Source organism: Vipera ursinii, assembly GCF_947247035.1.
Source record: "Vipera ursinii genome assembly, chromosome: 1".
Lineage (NCBI taxonomy): Eukaryota > Metazoa > Chordata > Lepidosauria > Squamata > Viperidae > Vipera > Vipera ursinii.
This window is the reverse complement of record NC_139512.1, coordinates 130624200-130640750: the sequence shown is the minus strand read 5'-3', so window position 1 is coordinate 130640750 and position 16551 is coordinate 130624200. Positions and strand designations below refer to the sequence as shown.

Below are 16551 nucleotides of genomic sequence, written 5' to 3'. Positions count from 1 at the left end.
TTGAATTAAATCATTTCAAGTGTGAAACATCCTGCTCTGAATGTGAAAGAGGCTAGTTTAGGCATTTTAGAAGTGTTTTGCACACAAAACTCTTCCAGTCTATTTAGCACTCAAAGTAATCTACTTTGCATCTAAACGGGGGCTCTTCATACGTAAAACAATCTTATTCAAAAAACTTTGCACATCTTTAAAACAAAAGATACATTGAGAGGGGAAGAAGCCTACAAAGGGCAGTCCTCTAAAATCAGATAACGTAATGATATTCTAAATCTGCATTTTCATGACAGCAGCCTGACCTTATATATTCAGTAAAAAAATGGTTGAGATAGCTGCCACCCTCTTTACTTAATTCCTGTTTCATTTCTCCTCCTACGTCTGCAGTTTCCACCTTTGCCCTCAGTAATTATCCCTTTACCCATTTGGAATCTCAAATTATTCAGCACTTTTTTGGGGATGCAAGTGGATGGATTGTAATTTTGATCACATCTTTGTCAGCACTGTGTTGCCACTCCTCAGAATGGGACTTTGGGATGTTGACAAGTGAGGTCAAAAGACAGCGGGCAAAAATTAGGAGAGCATATGATTGTTTTATGTCTGATGTCATGGTTATAATCTCCCCCCGCCCATCTAATTACTAAAGCTTTGTGTCTTAGCTTGAACGGAAGGATCTCTGACACTTGTTTTACAGTCATTAAGTTGAAAAGCAAAAGAGATTGATAATCAGGAAGCCTATAATTTAACTGGTAAAGGAAAATTAGAAAGTGTATCTGATCGTTACAATGACCCACGAAATTGTTTCTTAGGTCTTGGTGCAGTTATGGGGAGATACCTTTGATGTGGGGTCCTTGGTGCTCCCTGAACTTGGTTGCTTTCTTGCAAACGTTTCATTACCCAATTGTTGATGTTACCTAGTTGGGTAATGAAACCTCTTCAGGTAAATAACCAAGTTCAAAGAACATCAAGGACTCCACAGTTGAATGTTGTTGTTAGTTGCGAAGTCGTGTCCAACCCATTGCGACCACCATGGACAACGTTCCTCCAGGCCTTCCTGTCCTCTACCATCTTCTGGAGTCCATTTAAGCTCATGCCTACTGCTTTGGTGACTCCATCCAGCCACTTCATTCTCTGTCGTCCCCTTCTTCTATTGCCCTCAATGTTTCCCAGCATTAGGCTTTCCTACAGTGAGTCTCAAAGTTGAATACTGAGCTACAAATGTTTTCTTCCATAAATACCGTTGCTTTGTGCTCTGGCTTCCTAAAATAAACTTTTTCCTCTATACTCCCGATGGCATTTCCATTGCAGATTGAGTTTGTATTAATTAAGACTGAATGGGAATCTACTATTGCAGGTGTCTTCAAACTTGGCCCCTTTATGACTTACGGATTTCAACTCCCAGAATTCCTCAGCCAGGCACGCTGGCTAAGGAATTCTGGGAGTTGAAGTCCGTAAGTCATAAAAGGACCAAGTTCGAAGACCCCTGCACTATTGTTTGTAAAACTCCATGTTTTTTGCAAGAACTCTTAGAATCCTGCAGGAGTCATTTAGGAAATCTATGAGAACCTGGCCAAGGATCCACTGAGCTGCAAAAGCAGTGCGTTTGGTGCCAAGCGCCATGAGAGCAATCAATTTATAATTTCATTGAGATGTTTGAATCTCTATGTGTTCAGGCTGTTTGTCAAGTAGCAAAGGCTCACACAATGTATAGATGAGCAGGGAAGAATTTGAGTCCTCAACATGGTGTCACTATAGGAACAGATACAACATACTGAAGAATATTTAAATGACCTCTTTCTTTCATAAAAATTGCCCAGAATGCAGCAACCTGGGTGACAAGTGGTACTTTGTGGATGTGTGGTAAAATAATTGCATTGTCAATTATTTGTCATCCAATTCAAGCCATATAGGCTAAGCCCCACTGTAGAACTGATGCCTCCTCCATTCTGCCCCATGTTTTGAGCACAGTAACTGGATTTGTTCAAGATCTCATTATAGGTACTTTTAATATCGTCAACTGTTTTGTTTTATGGGTCAGGTTTAGCAAATAAACTTCAACTGTAATTGAAGCAATTTATATAGTTTTGGGGGGGATCAGAGCGACATTTTGTGTTGCCTCTTTTGATTCTTTTTTTTTATTAATTTTAGTGTTTTTTTTCTTGGAACCTGCCTAGTGTGTATTTTTAAGATAATAATATACTTAGTAATAACAGTGCTTAACGTTTTTTTGGTCAGAACTAGAAACAGCTGCCAGGTGTCTTTATTTACCAAAAGGCTAAATAGTTTTTAAAAGGACTGAAGTCTGTGTAAGTAAAAAATAAAATAATAAAACCGCTAGACCTACCTGAAAAGATATCACTTGCTTGTCTCAACCTATCCCATGGAAAGCTTTAATTAACAGATTAGTTTAATGTTGTCTGTTGATTCCTCTGTAGTATTTTTGCATCATAACAGTATATTTCTGTAACACATATCATCCACTATTGTAATTCTCCACACTCCCTACGCCCAGAAAGAGGCTGTAAAATTAAACATATTTCTAGACAATTACTTCCTTTATGCAGATTTGTAGAAGGAAGTGAAACTTCCTCTTCCAAAGAAATTACTCCAAAAATCAGGTTTCCTTGGCCTTCTTTCAGGATCTCATAATAATTATTGTTTTAGTTGAGTATAACCATGTCGATGTTTCCTCTGCCTTTCCTGAGTGATGTCTATCCATAGATTTATAAACAATTAGTCATGAAGTAAGGCAATTGGGTTGGACATCTCATCCAGCACGCTCTCTCTGTTAATAGTTTGCACAATTTTAGACATGTGAACACTTCCGTAATATGCTCCACATGTACTAATAAGAAGGCTCTCATATTGAAGAAATCCAGAGTCTCATGAGAATCCTAGCATATCCTTCAATTGAAGAGGCCAAAATAGCAGGTATTTTAAATACATTATGATGCGCTGAACACATGCCAACAAAGAAAGCATGGAACATGATTTTTGCGCTTGAATATATTGCAATGTATTGCATTAACACCCTTTATTCCACTGAGATTTTTAATGTTATTTCAGAAACGGATGACCCTAATTCAATCTTATGCGCTTACCCAGTGAAGGATTGTGTAATGAAATTCACGTACTCAGAACTCACCAATGGAAAGACAAATATCACTGTTCTCAAGGAACCAGGTATTTATTTATCTGCTTGCTTTTTCTTATTGATGTAAACTCTTCGGACCAGCAAGGCAACGAGAATTGTCAAAAAACAAAGTACCTTAGAATGGTGCAGGACCCAGATTTGGACACAGTTTTCATTAGTAGAAAAATATATGTGGATCAATTCTACTCCATTTTCTTTACAGAAAGTGGGTGATACAAATATCGAAAAGAAAGGTGGCTATTGGTAACAGAAGGAACATTTGAAAAACCCAGACCCTCAGTTCGATAAGATAAAATTCAGAAAGTTTATTTAGAAAGGGGGCTATTAATTCCAGCATTTGAAAAGCTGACACCCATCTCCAGGTCAAGTGTACCAAGGATGACAAGATAATTTCAAAGGCACATCTTACTTTTTAGCATGCTTGTGCTGTTTTCAGGAAGATTTCAATCCGGAAATAATAAGCTGATTTGGACATAAAATGAAGGCATAGAACTTTGTTATCAAATATAAATTAGCAGTGGAAATCTTCCTTTAATTAGTGAAGTGCTCCTAGGGCAAAAGTTATGGCACAAAAACTGCTTCAAACTTTATTGTCTAACCGCTGCACACAGTTAGTTCAAGCTTTTTACATACATATTTGTGAGCAAACTCATCTCTTAGTACTGACTATGCTACAAAAAATGCCCACAAAGATTTGAGCTTTTTATGTGTAGATAAATCACAATGAAAAGTACAGGTTCTGAGTAATCTCAGTCAATAATACAGTGGCAGAGACCAGAGCCAATCATTATCTTTTTTAACTTTCCTAAAATAAATTATTAACAATGACACTACAAGTTATGACTATATTTTAATTCATTGTTGAATAAGTGTATCTTAGTATATTGTGTCTTTGTTTGGATTCCAGTCATTAGTTCTAGACAGAAAGGCAAGTTTATCCAAACTACTGATAAAAGATCAGTCTTTTTCCAGTCAGAGATCCATGCATGTTAAAAAAAATAAATAGATAGCTCTTTTGTTGTTCTCTTCTTTCATTGGAATTAGGTTTTTTTTCTTTTAGGGATCTCCCACCCATGAGTTCCTTTTCCCATTTTATAGATTGGGACATTAAAATCTGTATTAGTTTAGCTCTTTATTCTTGTTTTGACACACAAAAAAGTGTAAAGGAGTTCCTGCAGTTTTTCCTACACTAGTCATTGCCGACTATAGCAGGCAGTGCTTATCTCCATTTCAAGGCGTGTTCAAGTGGCTAGCATGGCAGCATGGAATGCTGTTATTTTCCCACCAAAGTGGTACCTATTTATCTACTCAAACTTGCGCATTTTTTTGTTTTTTGTTTTGTTTTTTTATTGAAAAGTTTTAAAATACAATTTTCCTTTGAAAAACCCCCCTTCCCCCTCCCTCCTCCCCTCCCTACCTCCCCCCTATCTCCCCCCCCTCCCCCTCTCCCTCCTCCCTCCCCTGCCCCCCCTCTACTTCCCCTCCTCCCCCCCTCCCCCCCCCCCCGACTTCCCAGAGCAAAATACAAGGTATATATCTAAAAAGCAATCATAAACAATCATATACTAACAATTATAAACTCTAAAATCCATCACTCTCTAGCTTATATAGAGTAAACCAATCCTTAACAATACTAAATATATATAAACTAAAATAAAAGAAAACTAACATCATTCCCATCTATGTTCTTCCACAATTCACTATTACCTAGACATATTCTCACTTACACACCACAAGCACCTATCCCTATTAACCTCTCTAGCCAAAATAGGCTATAATAGATAATTCTTACACAAATTAACCCGCATTAACCCACAAAACTTTCTTCCTCTTCCTCTATAGTTAATTATCCATTAATTCCAAATTGAAAATTCTGTTACCATACATAACGTCCCAAAACTCTTAAAAACCCAACTACCACTTGACTATAAGTATATTGTGGAAGTTCCATAGATTTCTACTGGTCTTATTTTTTAGTCTTTTTTGAGCGTTTTAAGGCAGCACGCGTCACCCTCTGTTCTCTAAGATCATCCAAAAGAGTTGCAGCTTGATCTCCTCCTGTACCCTTCTCGTCCATCTGTCCATCTTCATCCTCTTGACATTCTCCTTCTCCAGATCCCTCTACAGCTTCCAGAAGTGTTGATGGGGTTGCTTTTAAGACATTGTTGTAAAAATCATGCGCTTGCTTCACAGTACCCAAACAGTACCTTTTGCCATCATACATGAAGCTCAGCCCTGCTGGGATCTCCCATCTAAACCTTATATCTCTTTGCTTGAGCTCTTGCACAAGAAATATAAAGTCCTTCCTTCTCTTTAAAATCTTTGGAGGAATTTCTTTTAGAACCAAAACTTCTTGACCAGCAATCACAACTTTAGTATCATAGGCAGCTTGTATAACTTCATCTCTAATTTCCCTTTTTACAAAATAGACCACCACATCTCTAGGCAACTTTCTCTGCTTAGCATTCCACGAATTCACACGAAACACTTTGTCCATGCCTTGTTTTATTTCAGATGCTGGATGGTTCAATACCCCCTCAAGAGCCTCAGAAACCAGCTGCTTTAAATCTTCCTTAATATTCTCTTTTAGGCCTCTAATTCTAACAGCAAACTGCATCTGGTAAAATTGAGCCAAACTCTGTTCGTTATCCATTTTGTCTTTTAAATCTTCAATTTCCAATACTTTTGCTTCTAATATAGCATTCATTTGAGTCAAATCTTCCACTTGATCATCCAGCACCTCCACACATTTAGCTACTTTATGCACTGAGGACAAAATGTCTACCTTCATCTCTCTAAGTTTCTGTTCCATCCTTTCTTCCATTCTCTGCTCCAATTTCTCCAATTTCTCCTCCATCTGTGCAAATTTAACACCCATTGACTCCAAAATTAACTGGGTATGTTTTTCATTTTTTAATTTTTTTTATTAAATTTATTATTTAAAAACATTGGACACAGTACCAGCGAGCTGACAAACCTTTTTGTCTACAATGTTTAAATATATATATATACATGTATATATGTACATCAAAAATACACTTAAATACACTTAGATTACAAATCGGTGAAATACCACAATATTTAAAACAGTGAGCTAGTCTGTAAAACCTAATAGAGACCTTTCTTTTTATCCATCCAAAGATACAATTTGTTCCAAATTCTATAATAGTCTGATTGATCTTTATTCTTTAATTCCAAAGTTAATTTGTCCATTTCAGCGCAATCCCAAATTTTCCTAATAACCTCTTTTTGTCCTGGGATCTCATTCTTTTTCCATTTTTGCGCAAATGATATTCTAGCTGCTGTGATAATATGGATCGTTAAGTATAGCACATCTTTAGGATATTTCTCTTTCGTGATTCCCAACAAGAAAAGTTCTGGACTAAACTCCAGATCTTGTTTCAATATTTCTTTCAGCCAAATCCAAATCATTCTCCAAAATTTTTGTGTTTTACTGCAAGACCACCACGTGTGGAAGTATGTGCCTATCTCTTCAGAACACTTCCAACATTTGGGAGATGCTGTTGTGTACATTTTTGCTAAGCGGGCTGGGGGAAGATGCCATCGGTAAAACATTTTAAATAAATTTTCTTTATACGATGAGGCCAGTGTTATCCTTTTATTCCTATCCCAAATTGTTTGCCAAGTATCTAGGTCGATGTTATGTCCTAAATTGTTAGCCCAGATCAACATGGGGTCTTTCACTTGCTCTTCAAACAGCTTATATCCCAAAAGTAATTTATAAAAATTCCTTATTTGTTTAGAGTCCGGTCCCAATAATATTTTGTCCAATGCTGTTTCAGAGGTATATATCCCCCATTCATTTTTATCCTTCCTAAATCTCGATTGGATTTGTAAGTAGGCCCACCAATCGAGTTTTATACCTTGTAATTCTAGTTCATTCCTAAGTTTCAATTCCCCCTCCTCATTCAGAATATCCTTGTATGAGATTATGTTACCCAAATCAAACAGATTTGGGTAAACTATCGCTTCAAGGGTGGATAGCCAGACCGGTATTTTGGTGTAATTGTGAGATCTAATTTTTTTCCAAGTATTGAATAGCGCTTGCCTGATCCGGTGTCTTTGAAAATGCGAGAAAAGACCTTGTTTCTCTGTCCATAGGAAAGCATGCCAGCCATATTGCAAATCGTGACCCTCTAAAGTTAATAGTCTTCTATTTCTCAAGATTACCCATTCTCTAATCCAGCTCAGGGCCGCGGCGTGGTAATATAATTCCCAGTCTGGCAATCCAAAACCCCCATTTTCCTTCGTGTCTTGTAAATATTTCAATTTAATTCTTGGTTTTTTCCCCTGCCAAATAAAATTTAGTGATAATTTATCCAAATTTCGAAAAAATTTAGAGTCGAGTTGAATTGGGATATTCTGAAACAAAAACAGGATTTTAGGCAGAATATTCATCTTAATGACAGCGATTCTTCCCAATAATGAGAGTTTTAGGTTTCCCCATCTTTCCAGGTCACCTTTTATTTGATTCACTACACTATCATAATTATCCTTTTTGAGTGAAGTGCATCTAGCCGTAATGTTAATCCCTAAATATTTTATTTTCTTGACTATTTCTATATCCGTGATTTCGGCCAGATTACCTTTTTGTTTATTGGTCATATTTTTAACAATCATCTTGGTCTTATTTCTATTTATTCGCAGTCCGGCAACCTCACCATATTTAGATAATTCTTCCAATAGCTTTGGTCCCGTCTGACATGGATCCTCCATAATAAAAACTAGATCGTCCGCGAAAGCTTGCAATTTAAAGGTTTCCTTTTTAATGGTTAATCCTTTTATCTTTGGGTCGTTTCTTATAGTTCTCGTTAATACTTCAAGAGTCAATATAAACAGCAACGGTGATAAGGGGCAGCCTTGCCGTGTTCCCTTTTGAATTTGAAACTTGCTAGATGCTTCCCCATTAATAATTATTTTTGCTTCCTGATTGTCATAAATTGCCCTAATTATATTTATAAACTTTTCTCCCATATTCATAAAGCTAAGCTGTTGGCACAAAAAAGACCATTTAACATTGTCAAATGCCTTTTGGGCGTCTAAGAAAAGTAATGCCATCTGTTGTTCGCTATGTAATTCATAGTACTCCAATGTATCTAATATTATTCTAATGTTGTGCTTAGTGTGTCTCTTAGCGAGAAAACCATTTTGATCTGCGTGTATGAAATCATTCAGAAATCGTTTCAATCGTTCCGCTATAATTGATGTAAATATCTTGTAGTCCGAGTTAAGAAGTGATATGGGTCTGTAATTTTGGATTAATGTATGGTCTGTGTTATCTTTCGGAATAAGGGTTATGTTTGCCTCTAGCCAAGATTTAGGCGTCCTTGCGCCTTCTAATACTGCGTTAAATACCTCCACTAGGGGTTGAGCTAGGATATTTTGTAATTCTTTATAAATCTCTGATGGAAGACCGTCGGGTCCCGATGCTTTATTATTCTTTTGTGCATTAATAGCTTTTATCACCTCAGATAGTCGAATTTCCTCGTTTAACATATTTCTGGTATCTTCTGTGACCTTAGGTAGTTTGGCTCTTTGAAAATATTCCTCCATTTTCTCCACACTTGCCTGGCTATCTTCTTTGTATAAACGTTCATAAAATTCCTGGGCTATAATTTTTTTTTTTCCTCCTGGTGGAATATTCTCCCTTCCTCATCTCGTAGTTCGTGAATCCAGTTTTTCCCCTTTTGTTTTCCCAATTTGTATGCGAGCCACCGGCCCGGTTTATTTGCATTTTCAAAAAAATTTTGTTTCGTGTTTCTCAATTGTTATGCCAATTTCTCTTTGTCTAGAATGTTAAGTTTGTGTTTAATCAGATCCATAGATTGCTTGATATTGTCTTTTTGTGGATCTTGTTGGAGTATAACTTCTAAGCTCTTATATTCCTCTTCTAATCTTTCCCGTTGTTGTCTTTTCCCCTTATTTTTATATACCATATATGCCCTCGCTACCCCTCTCATCATTGCCTTAGCTGTATCCCAATTGTTTTGTACTGAGGTGTCTATAGCTTTATTTTCCTTAAAGAAAAAACTTAGTTCTCTCTCCATCTTAGATTTGAGTTCGTCTTCTTTTAAAATTGCTCTTTGAAGCGTCCATCTGGGTATTTTTTTGGAACCTTTCCAGATAAGTTTAATAGGATTGTGATCTGCCCAAGTACCTGTCGCTATATGTACCTCGTCTATTTCTGAACTAATTTCTTTCGTCATCCATACCATGTCTATTCTAGACCATGAGTTATGTCGGTTGGAGTAATATGTATATTGTCTAGCCTTACGATTTCTTTCCCTCCAGACATCTTGGATATTTAGTTCCTCAGCCAAGTTAAGAAAAGATCTCGGTAGAGTTCTTCTCTTCTTTTTCCTAAGCGTCTTTCCCATATAATCCAAATTTATATCTAGGATAGCATTAAAATCTCCTATTAAACAAATCTCCTCATAATCAATGCTACATATCTTATTGTGAAGTGTTTTGAAAAATTGTTCTTGGTTATGGTTTGGGGCATATATCTCTACCATCATGACCTTCCTGTGATTTATTATAACCTCGACTATCAGTATTCTACCCTCTTTATCGTTATAAATTTGTTTTGCAGTCAATTTTGGGTTTACATATAGTGCCACTCCTCTCTTTTTCTTGTGTCGGTCTAAGGAAACGAATAGGTTCCCTATTCTTGGTTGTACTAACAAATATTTTTGTTGTTCCTTTATATGGACTTCTTGTATTGCCACGATATCCAATTGTTGGTGAATAAGCCTATTAAAAAATTTCCGCCTTTTCACTGGCGAATTCAATCCATTAATATTCACAGACATAATACTACACTCACCTCCCTTCATCTTACTTATTTCTGGTTTTTGTGGATCTCGTGATTCGGGGCTCTCTCTCTTCCTTGTCTCTAGTTCCATGTTTCTCTGTTAACTCACCGGATTTGTTCCTTCTATCCTCTGTAGCTAAGATCTTCCCATCCATTGCCACACGTATTGTATCTCTTTCTCTTACCTCCCTTCCATCTTGATCTTCTAAATCTACTTCCTCTTGGCTATGGAAGTGGCGTTTGTAAAAATCTTCTGCCTTCTCTATCGTGTCCAGTCTATGCCTTCTATCCTGCCACGTAACAAGAATACCCTCTGGAGTTAGCCATCTAAAGTTTACATTTTCTCTTATTAGTTTGGATGTTAAGAATTGATAGCCGCGTCTCAGATCCCTCATCCTTTTAGGTATCTGTTTAAGGATGGTGATTGGTTGGCCCCGAAATTCTAATGGTTCCTCTCTAGATCTATGCAGAAGCTCATCCCGAATTGATTTTTTAACTAACCTTACATGTACTTCTTTTGGGAGGTTGTGCCTTCTCGCATAATTAGTTTGGACCCTGTATGTTTCATCAATTTCCGCCAGCATTTCCTCCTTCCCTACACCGAGTGCCTTTGCCATCAGTTCTGCCATCATGACCAACAGATCTTCCCCTCTTTTTTCTTGAACGTTCTGGAAGCGTAGATAATGAGCAGCCTTTTCTGCTTCCAGAAAAATGACTGTTGTTTCTAATTCCTTATTAGCCTGAAGGAGTGTTTCATTTAAATCATCTACTCTCTTTTCCTCTTTTTCCATTCTAGCTTCCATATCTTGAAGTCTTTGTTCATTTTTGACTAATTGCTGTTGAATCCCTTCAAATTTATCATCTATCACTTGGATTTTCCCCTTTAATTCACCAGTGTCGTTTCTTATTTGGCCTATTTCTCTCTTCATCTCCTCGTGGTTTTTGGCCATTGCCTCGTGTAGGTTTTGCAAAAGGGCATGTAAATCTTTAAAGGAATTCGAGTTAGATCTTTCCCTTTGCAGCATATCCTCTATAGATTTCTGATTGGAGGGACTTGAGGCCATCCCCTGTCCCTGTGCTGCTGCCTTTTTGCCAGCGCTAGGCTTAGTTGCTCCCGAGATACTTGTCATATTTCCCCAATTATAACAGCGTTTTATCAATGTATAATACCCTGAGTCTTATATAAACCTTTTAACTCTATGACAAAAGATATATAAAACAGTTACCACCAGATACTTATTACCAACTAAGCAATTTATATAATAGAATTCTATAGTATGAATATAATCAAAGTCACATTCTTCTTCTTTTTTTCCCCCCCCCCCCCGTTTCCGGCGCAGAAATTGGCACCTTTTCCGTCTTCCTCTGCTGTCAAAGACCAGTAGGTGTCCCACTAAACAAACCTCCAGTTACTAAATTGCTATATCAAATGGCCGCCCGTGACAAGTAGAGTAGAATTTCAAAAGTTTCAAAAGTTCACAAATTCAAAATTTACCAGGATAGACCAGACTAGACCAAGCTGATCGCTTTCCACACCCGACAATCCAGAGTTCAGTCTCTAAGGCTCCAAAGCTCAGACTTTGACCTGTTGTAGCTTTTCTCCAGCTAGAATACAGTCATATAGTCTTCGGCTTTCTTTCCCTTGCTGTTTTTGCCAAACGCCTCCCTCAAGACTTCTATCGCCGCTTATTCCCTCTCCGTGAGGCTCCCACTTCGAACCAGTACCTCTTTCACAAGCGCTTCCTATTTAATATTCGGATACACTCTCCGTCAGCTCCGCTCTACCGTTGTCCCGCTGCTTACGTGCTAGCTCCGTCCCTCTGTCAGATCTTCATGTCGGCCATTACTGGCCTCCTTCTCCCCGGTTCGCTCGCATCAGACTTTCTCCGGATCTTCAACACGAACTGCCGCTCATGAAGGTTCTCCGGGCTGCCTGCAACTTCGGATGTCCCTACAGGACCTCCTGAAGCTCCGAAAAGCCCCCGCGAACACTGGGTGAGAGGTTGTGCGAGGAGAGAGCTCCGTTCACACAGCCGCCCGCTCTGACAGTTGGCTCCGCCCCCCCCAATTAACTGGGTATGTTTTTCAAGATCCTTCGATGTCAATACATCAGGAGAATGCAACGCCTGCAGTAATGATTGTTGTTGCACCGGAGAATTTCCAGCACTCCGAAAAGTTCTAGGGGGAGGTTTAGCCGCCATCTTTTACTTACAATTGTGACGCACTTTCACTTTAAGTTTTAAGCAAAGTTCATCAAGCTTGAGAGTAAAATAAAATAATCCTCTTCATCTCTTTATCTTTCCTTCTTGTACTGCTCTGCCTGCTCTTTTCCTTTCATAGTCTCTCCTTCAAGCAGGGATGGTCGCAGACGCCTGGCTCTGCTCCATGAAATCCGGAGCAGAGACGCTGGCCAGCTGGGAGCAGCCCAGGCTACGGGGGAGTTCAATCCTTCAGCCGCCCAAGCTCCAAGCTCAGGCGGCCCCGGAGAACTCTACCCCTACCTGGGGGCTCACCCCCTCCTCTTCTCCCGAGGAGGGGGCTTCAAATTCGCCCGAACAGCTGATCAGCGCTGTTTCGGGCGAAAAAACAACAGCTGAGCCGCGGGCAGCCCGGGAAGGCTGTCTCCGTCGCCGCGGAGCCACCGGAAGTCCAAACTTGCGCATTTTTGAACTGTTGGGTTTCCAGGAGCTGGGGCAAAGAAAGGAACTCACCCCGTCACATGGTGCTCAGGTCTCAAACTTGAGCTGCTGGCTTTCCAGCTGACAAGCCCTGCATCTTAACCACCAAGCCACTGTGCCACCTTATTTTGACACATAGTACGGTCCAGTTAGTTTCCTACTTTCAGATAAAGGATAGGTAAGGTTTCTTTCCGATAAACTATGTTACACAGTTGCACTCTTACTTTCAAAATGATTTTTGAGGAGGAGATTTTTTTCCACATTTGCCATCTTATATAAAATTGGCCTCTCATGGATTTTCAACATGGCAGTAACGGGAAAAGACTGTATTTGTGGTTGCTCTGATGTTGAGATGGATGGTTGAAATAAGCTCATTCCAGTTTGGAATCACTATTGCCAGAAAAAACACTTGGGACAAGATCTAACCAACTGGATAGAAATCCCCACCCATTCCATGTGCTACCTAGGCATTATTATTATTATTATTATTATTATTATTATTATTATTATTATTATTATTATTATAATTAATTAATTAATTAATTAATTTTATTTGTATACTGCCCTTCTCCCGAAGGACTCAGGGCGGTGAACAGGGCAATACATATTAAAAAACAAGATACAAAAATAAAAAATGATTAAACAAAATGCCCATGAATAAGTTAAAACACATTAAAAAATAGGTTAAAACAGATTAATAAAACCCAACCCCATCCCATCAGGCCAGGCCAGCTTGTTCGAAAAGGTAGGTTTTGAGATCGTGCCGGAAGGAGCGGAGGTCAGGCGCCATCCAGAGCTCGACCGGAAGATGGTTCCATAAATCCGGCGCACCCACAGAGAAGGCCCTCCCCCTGGGGGCCACCAGTCGACATTCTTTGACCGGTGGCACCCTGAGGAGGCCCTCTCTGTGGGAGCGTACTGGGCGGAGGGAAGTTGACGCCAGCCGCAGGTGCTCCCCAAGGTATTCCGGACCCATTATCACCAGATTGAAAAGAATCTAGATAATTCAATGTATAAAATAGCAATTTAAACGGAAAACATTGGAGAAAGTCCATTTGTAACTGAATATTCATTTTGGTTAAATCAGGTGTGATCACATGTAAGCTGAATTTTCAGCCAGGAGTAAGAAACAATGAAAAACTGTTTTCTCATTTCCATATTTTGAACTGCCAAATATAAGCAGTAAATGTTCCCTTGGGTCAAACTTGATTCAGAGTGACTACAAAGATGTGTCTGTCTTGTCTTCTTTGCAATAATATAGAAGTGACCTCTGGTAGCCTTTACTTCACATTTAGTCTGCAGTGGTCGGTGTTTCTGGTGGTTCCCATCCAAGAATTAACCCGATCTGATCCTGCTTGCCTTTTTCAAGATGAAAGTTAGCTAAATGCCGCCATCTGCTGTGAAAAATTATCTCACAAATGCTTAGCAAAAAGAAAAAAGTATAGATTGAGAAATATATGTAATATTTAATGTAAATGTTATTAATAAATAGCTAAATAAATAATATATAAACAGTGCACCTGGCACACAAGATTCCAAACACTTTTCTTTTAATACCAGTCAAAGGAGTTCCTTTTGCATTGCTAGAACTTTCGGCAGAATCCAATTTGTTTATATAGAGCAATCCTGTAGATCAGGGGTCCCCAACCCCCGGACCATGGACCAGTACCGGGCCACAGCATGCCAGCAAACAGTCCACACAAACAAGCAAAACCAGGCAGCACACAAAACTACGCACCCTCCGGTCCGTGGAAAAACCTCTCTCCACAGAACCAGTCCCTGGTGCCCAAAAGGTTGGGGACCTCTGCTGTAGATAAATAACACTTATACTTAATCCAATGATAGGTGGCTCTCTAAAGGAAAGTGTGTATATTTAAATCTAGCTGATAATTCCCAGAAATTTATCTTATGCATATAACCTTCCCTGCAAGGAGATATATCTGACACAAAAGAGTGTGGCCTACGTCCATCAGTCATGTACTGGGTGCCCATAAACCTCTCAGCATATTTTATTGTTTAAGTTACATGTATTGCTCCGATTTGGGATCATTCTTGGGCTGCTGATAAAAACAGTTTCCCATCTGCTTAATGGCATATACACAGCCAGCCCTTCGCATTAGACTCAAATCATACAAATTCAACTTGCGTCAACATCATCCTTGATAGTGAATTATACAAATGAATCAGGTGTTAGCAATAGACATTGCTTAACTCTCAGGCCTACTTTTAATGCTAAAAACTAGATAATAACATTTGAAAACAGCTACATTGAGATATTTTCCAATTACTTAGATTCATGTGTAATTCAGGAGCGATTTATTCTACTCTATCCCATCATCTGATGAGGCCTATTTTGAAGATACTGCCCTTGTCAACAATAGTTAATCATGTTCTCCTTCTTCTTTTTAGAGTGTAGTACTGCCCCTGATGTCATGAAGATCTTACTTGCTGTAGTAGGCAGTATTGTGCTTCTGGGCATTGTCCTTTTGGCAATCTGGAAGCTGTTGGTTACTATTCACGACAGACGGGAATTTGCCAAATTCCAGAGTGAGCGTTCCCGGGCAAGATACGAAATGGTGAGTATTAAATTAGGAAATTAAAGAAGAGATAGAAAATTCTGAGTGGTTCAGAAATGTGAAAAAAATACGAAAGGATGCTGAGAACATGGAGACTGAGAAGGTAAGTTTTGTTGTTCAGGAATGACCTCAAATCAAGAAGTGTACTTATTTAAAGGGGAAGAATGTATTTAGAAAATATGTTAGATTTTATTATTAGGGCCCTTCTTGAGAATTGTATTTTACATTGCCCTCTTGACATACAGTATATAGCAATTCCTATCTCCAATTATAGCAATGTATATCAGTCTGTTGTCAAGATCTTTTTACCTAGGTATAAATGAATTCAAGACAGAGTGAATAAAGATGGTAGAAATTAGGGTCATGTGGATTATTTAAAGAGGTATTTGGCAAAGCAAGTGAAGCCTAACAAAAATCTTTTGCTCAAAGTTTTGAGGAATTACATTCTCTCATAACTTCAAAGTTCACCCCATATGAACTGGGCAGATGAGTGCACATATATGACATTTCCACCAGAATTGTTACTAAAATGAAACACCTCTGAAAGTGCATTGCTTGACCTAAATAGATAACATGTTTTCATTCCCTACTTTGAATGGGAAACTATATTATTCCATTTTTTTAATGACTTGTTTTTATGTGGAACTAGGTTGAGCATTATAAGGTAAACTCAATTTCTTTCTTACTGGATATTTAACCATAATGTATTTCATTGTACATTCACAATGCTCTTTCACTGATTCATGAGGTTGTTTATATGTGTCCATATAAGACAGAAAGCAAGATCCTTCCATAATCTCTCAAATATTGCAGTTCTCCAATTAACCTCTTATGTAGCAATAAAATTAGAAATTTCTTCCAGTGCAAAAGTAGACAAAATCAAATAGGACAGTGAGAGGCTATACATGAACCATTTTGTAGTCTGGCTAGTTTGTGCAAATTTAATGGCATTAAAGGACAGGATTTTTCAGAATGATTAAGCTATTGATCAATAAAGCAAGGCTCTTAAACATTACAGGAGACCAGTGTGAAAGGCTAACAGAATAACCTATCTTTAATCATGTTTATTAGTGTGAGTGGTGCGGTAGCCTAAAGGTGAAGATGCTCACTTCCCACTTGGAAGGTTGAGAGTTCAATCCTAGGCAGTGGCAGATGTTTATCAGGGTACAAAGAGAAAATATCTGCTATGAACTCCACACAGGCATCAAGAAGGGCATCCAGCCAGTATAGCTCTAATTGGGGTCCCAATTTGTATTTTACTATTGTTTGTTTTCACTATTGTTCATTCTGTATGCCTACCTTATTCTGTACACC

At 38.5% G+C, this 16551-nt stretch overlaps 1 protein-coding gene across 1 annotated transcript in view; it reads left to right on the top strand.

Moving 5' to 3' along the window:
* ITGB5 (integrin subunit beta 5) overlaps positions 1 to 16551 on the top strand; it is an 84028-nt gene that overhangs the window by 66676 nt on the left and 801 nt on the right. The window contains exons 12-13 of the mRNA XM_083348461.1: positions 3061 to 3177; positions 15071 to 15237. Of these exons, the coding sequence (XP_083204587.1) occupies positions 3061 to 3177; positions 15071 to 15237 (284 nt within the window). The remainder of the gene's footprint in view (positions 1 to 3060; positions 3178 to 15070; positions 15238 to 16551) is intronic.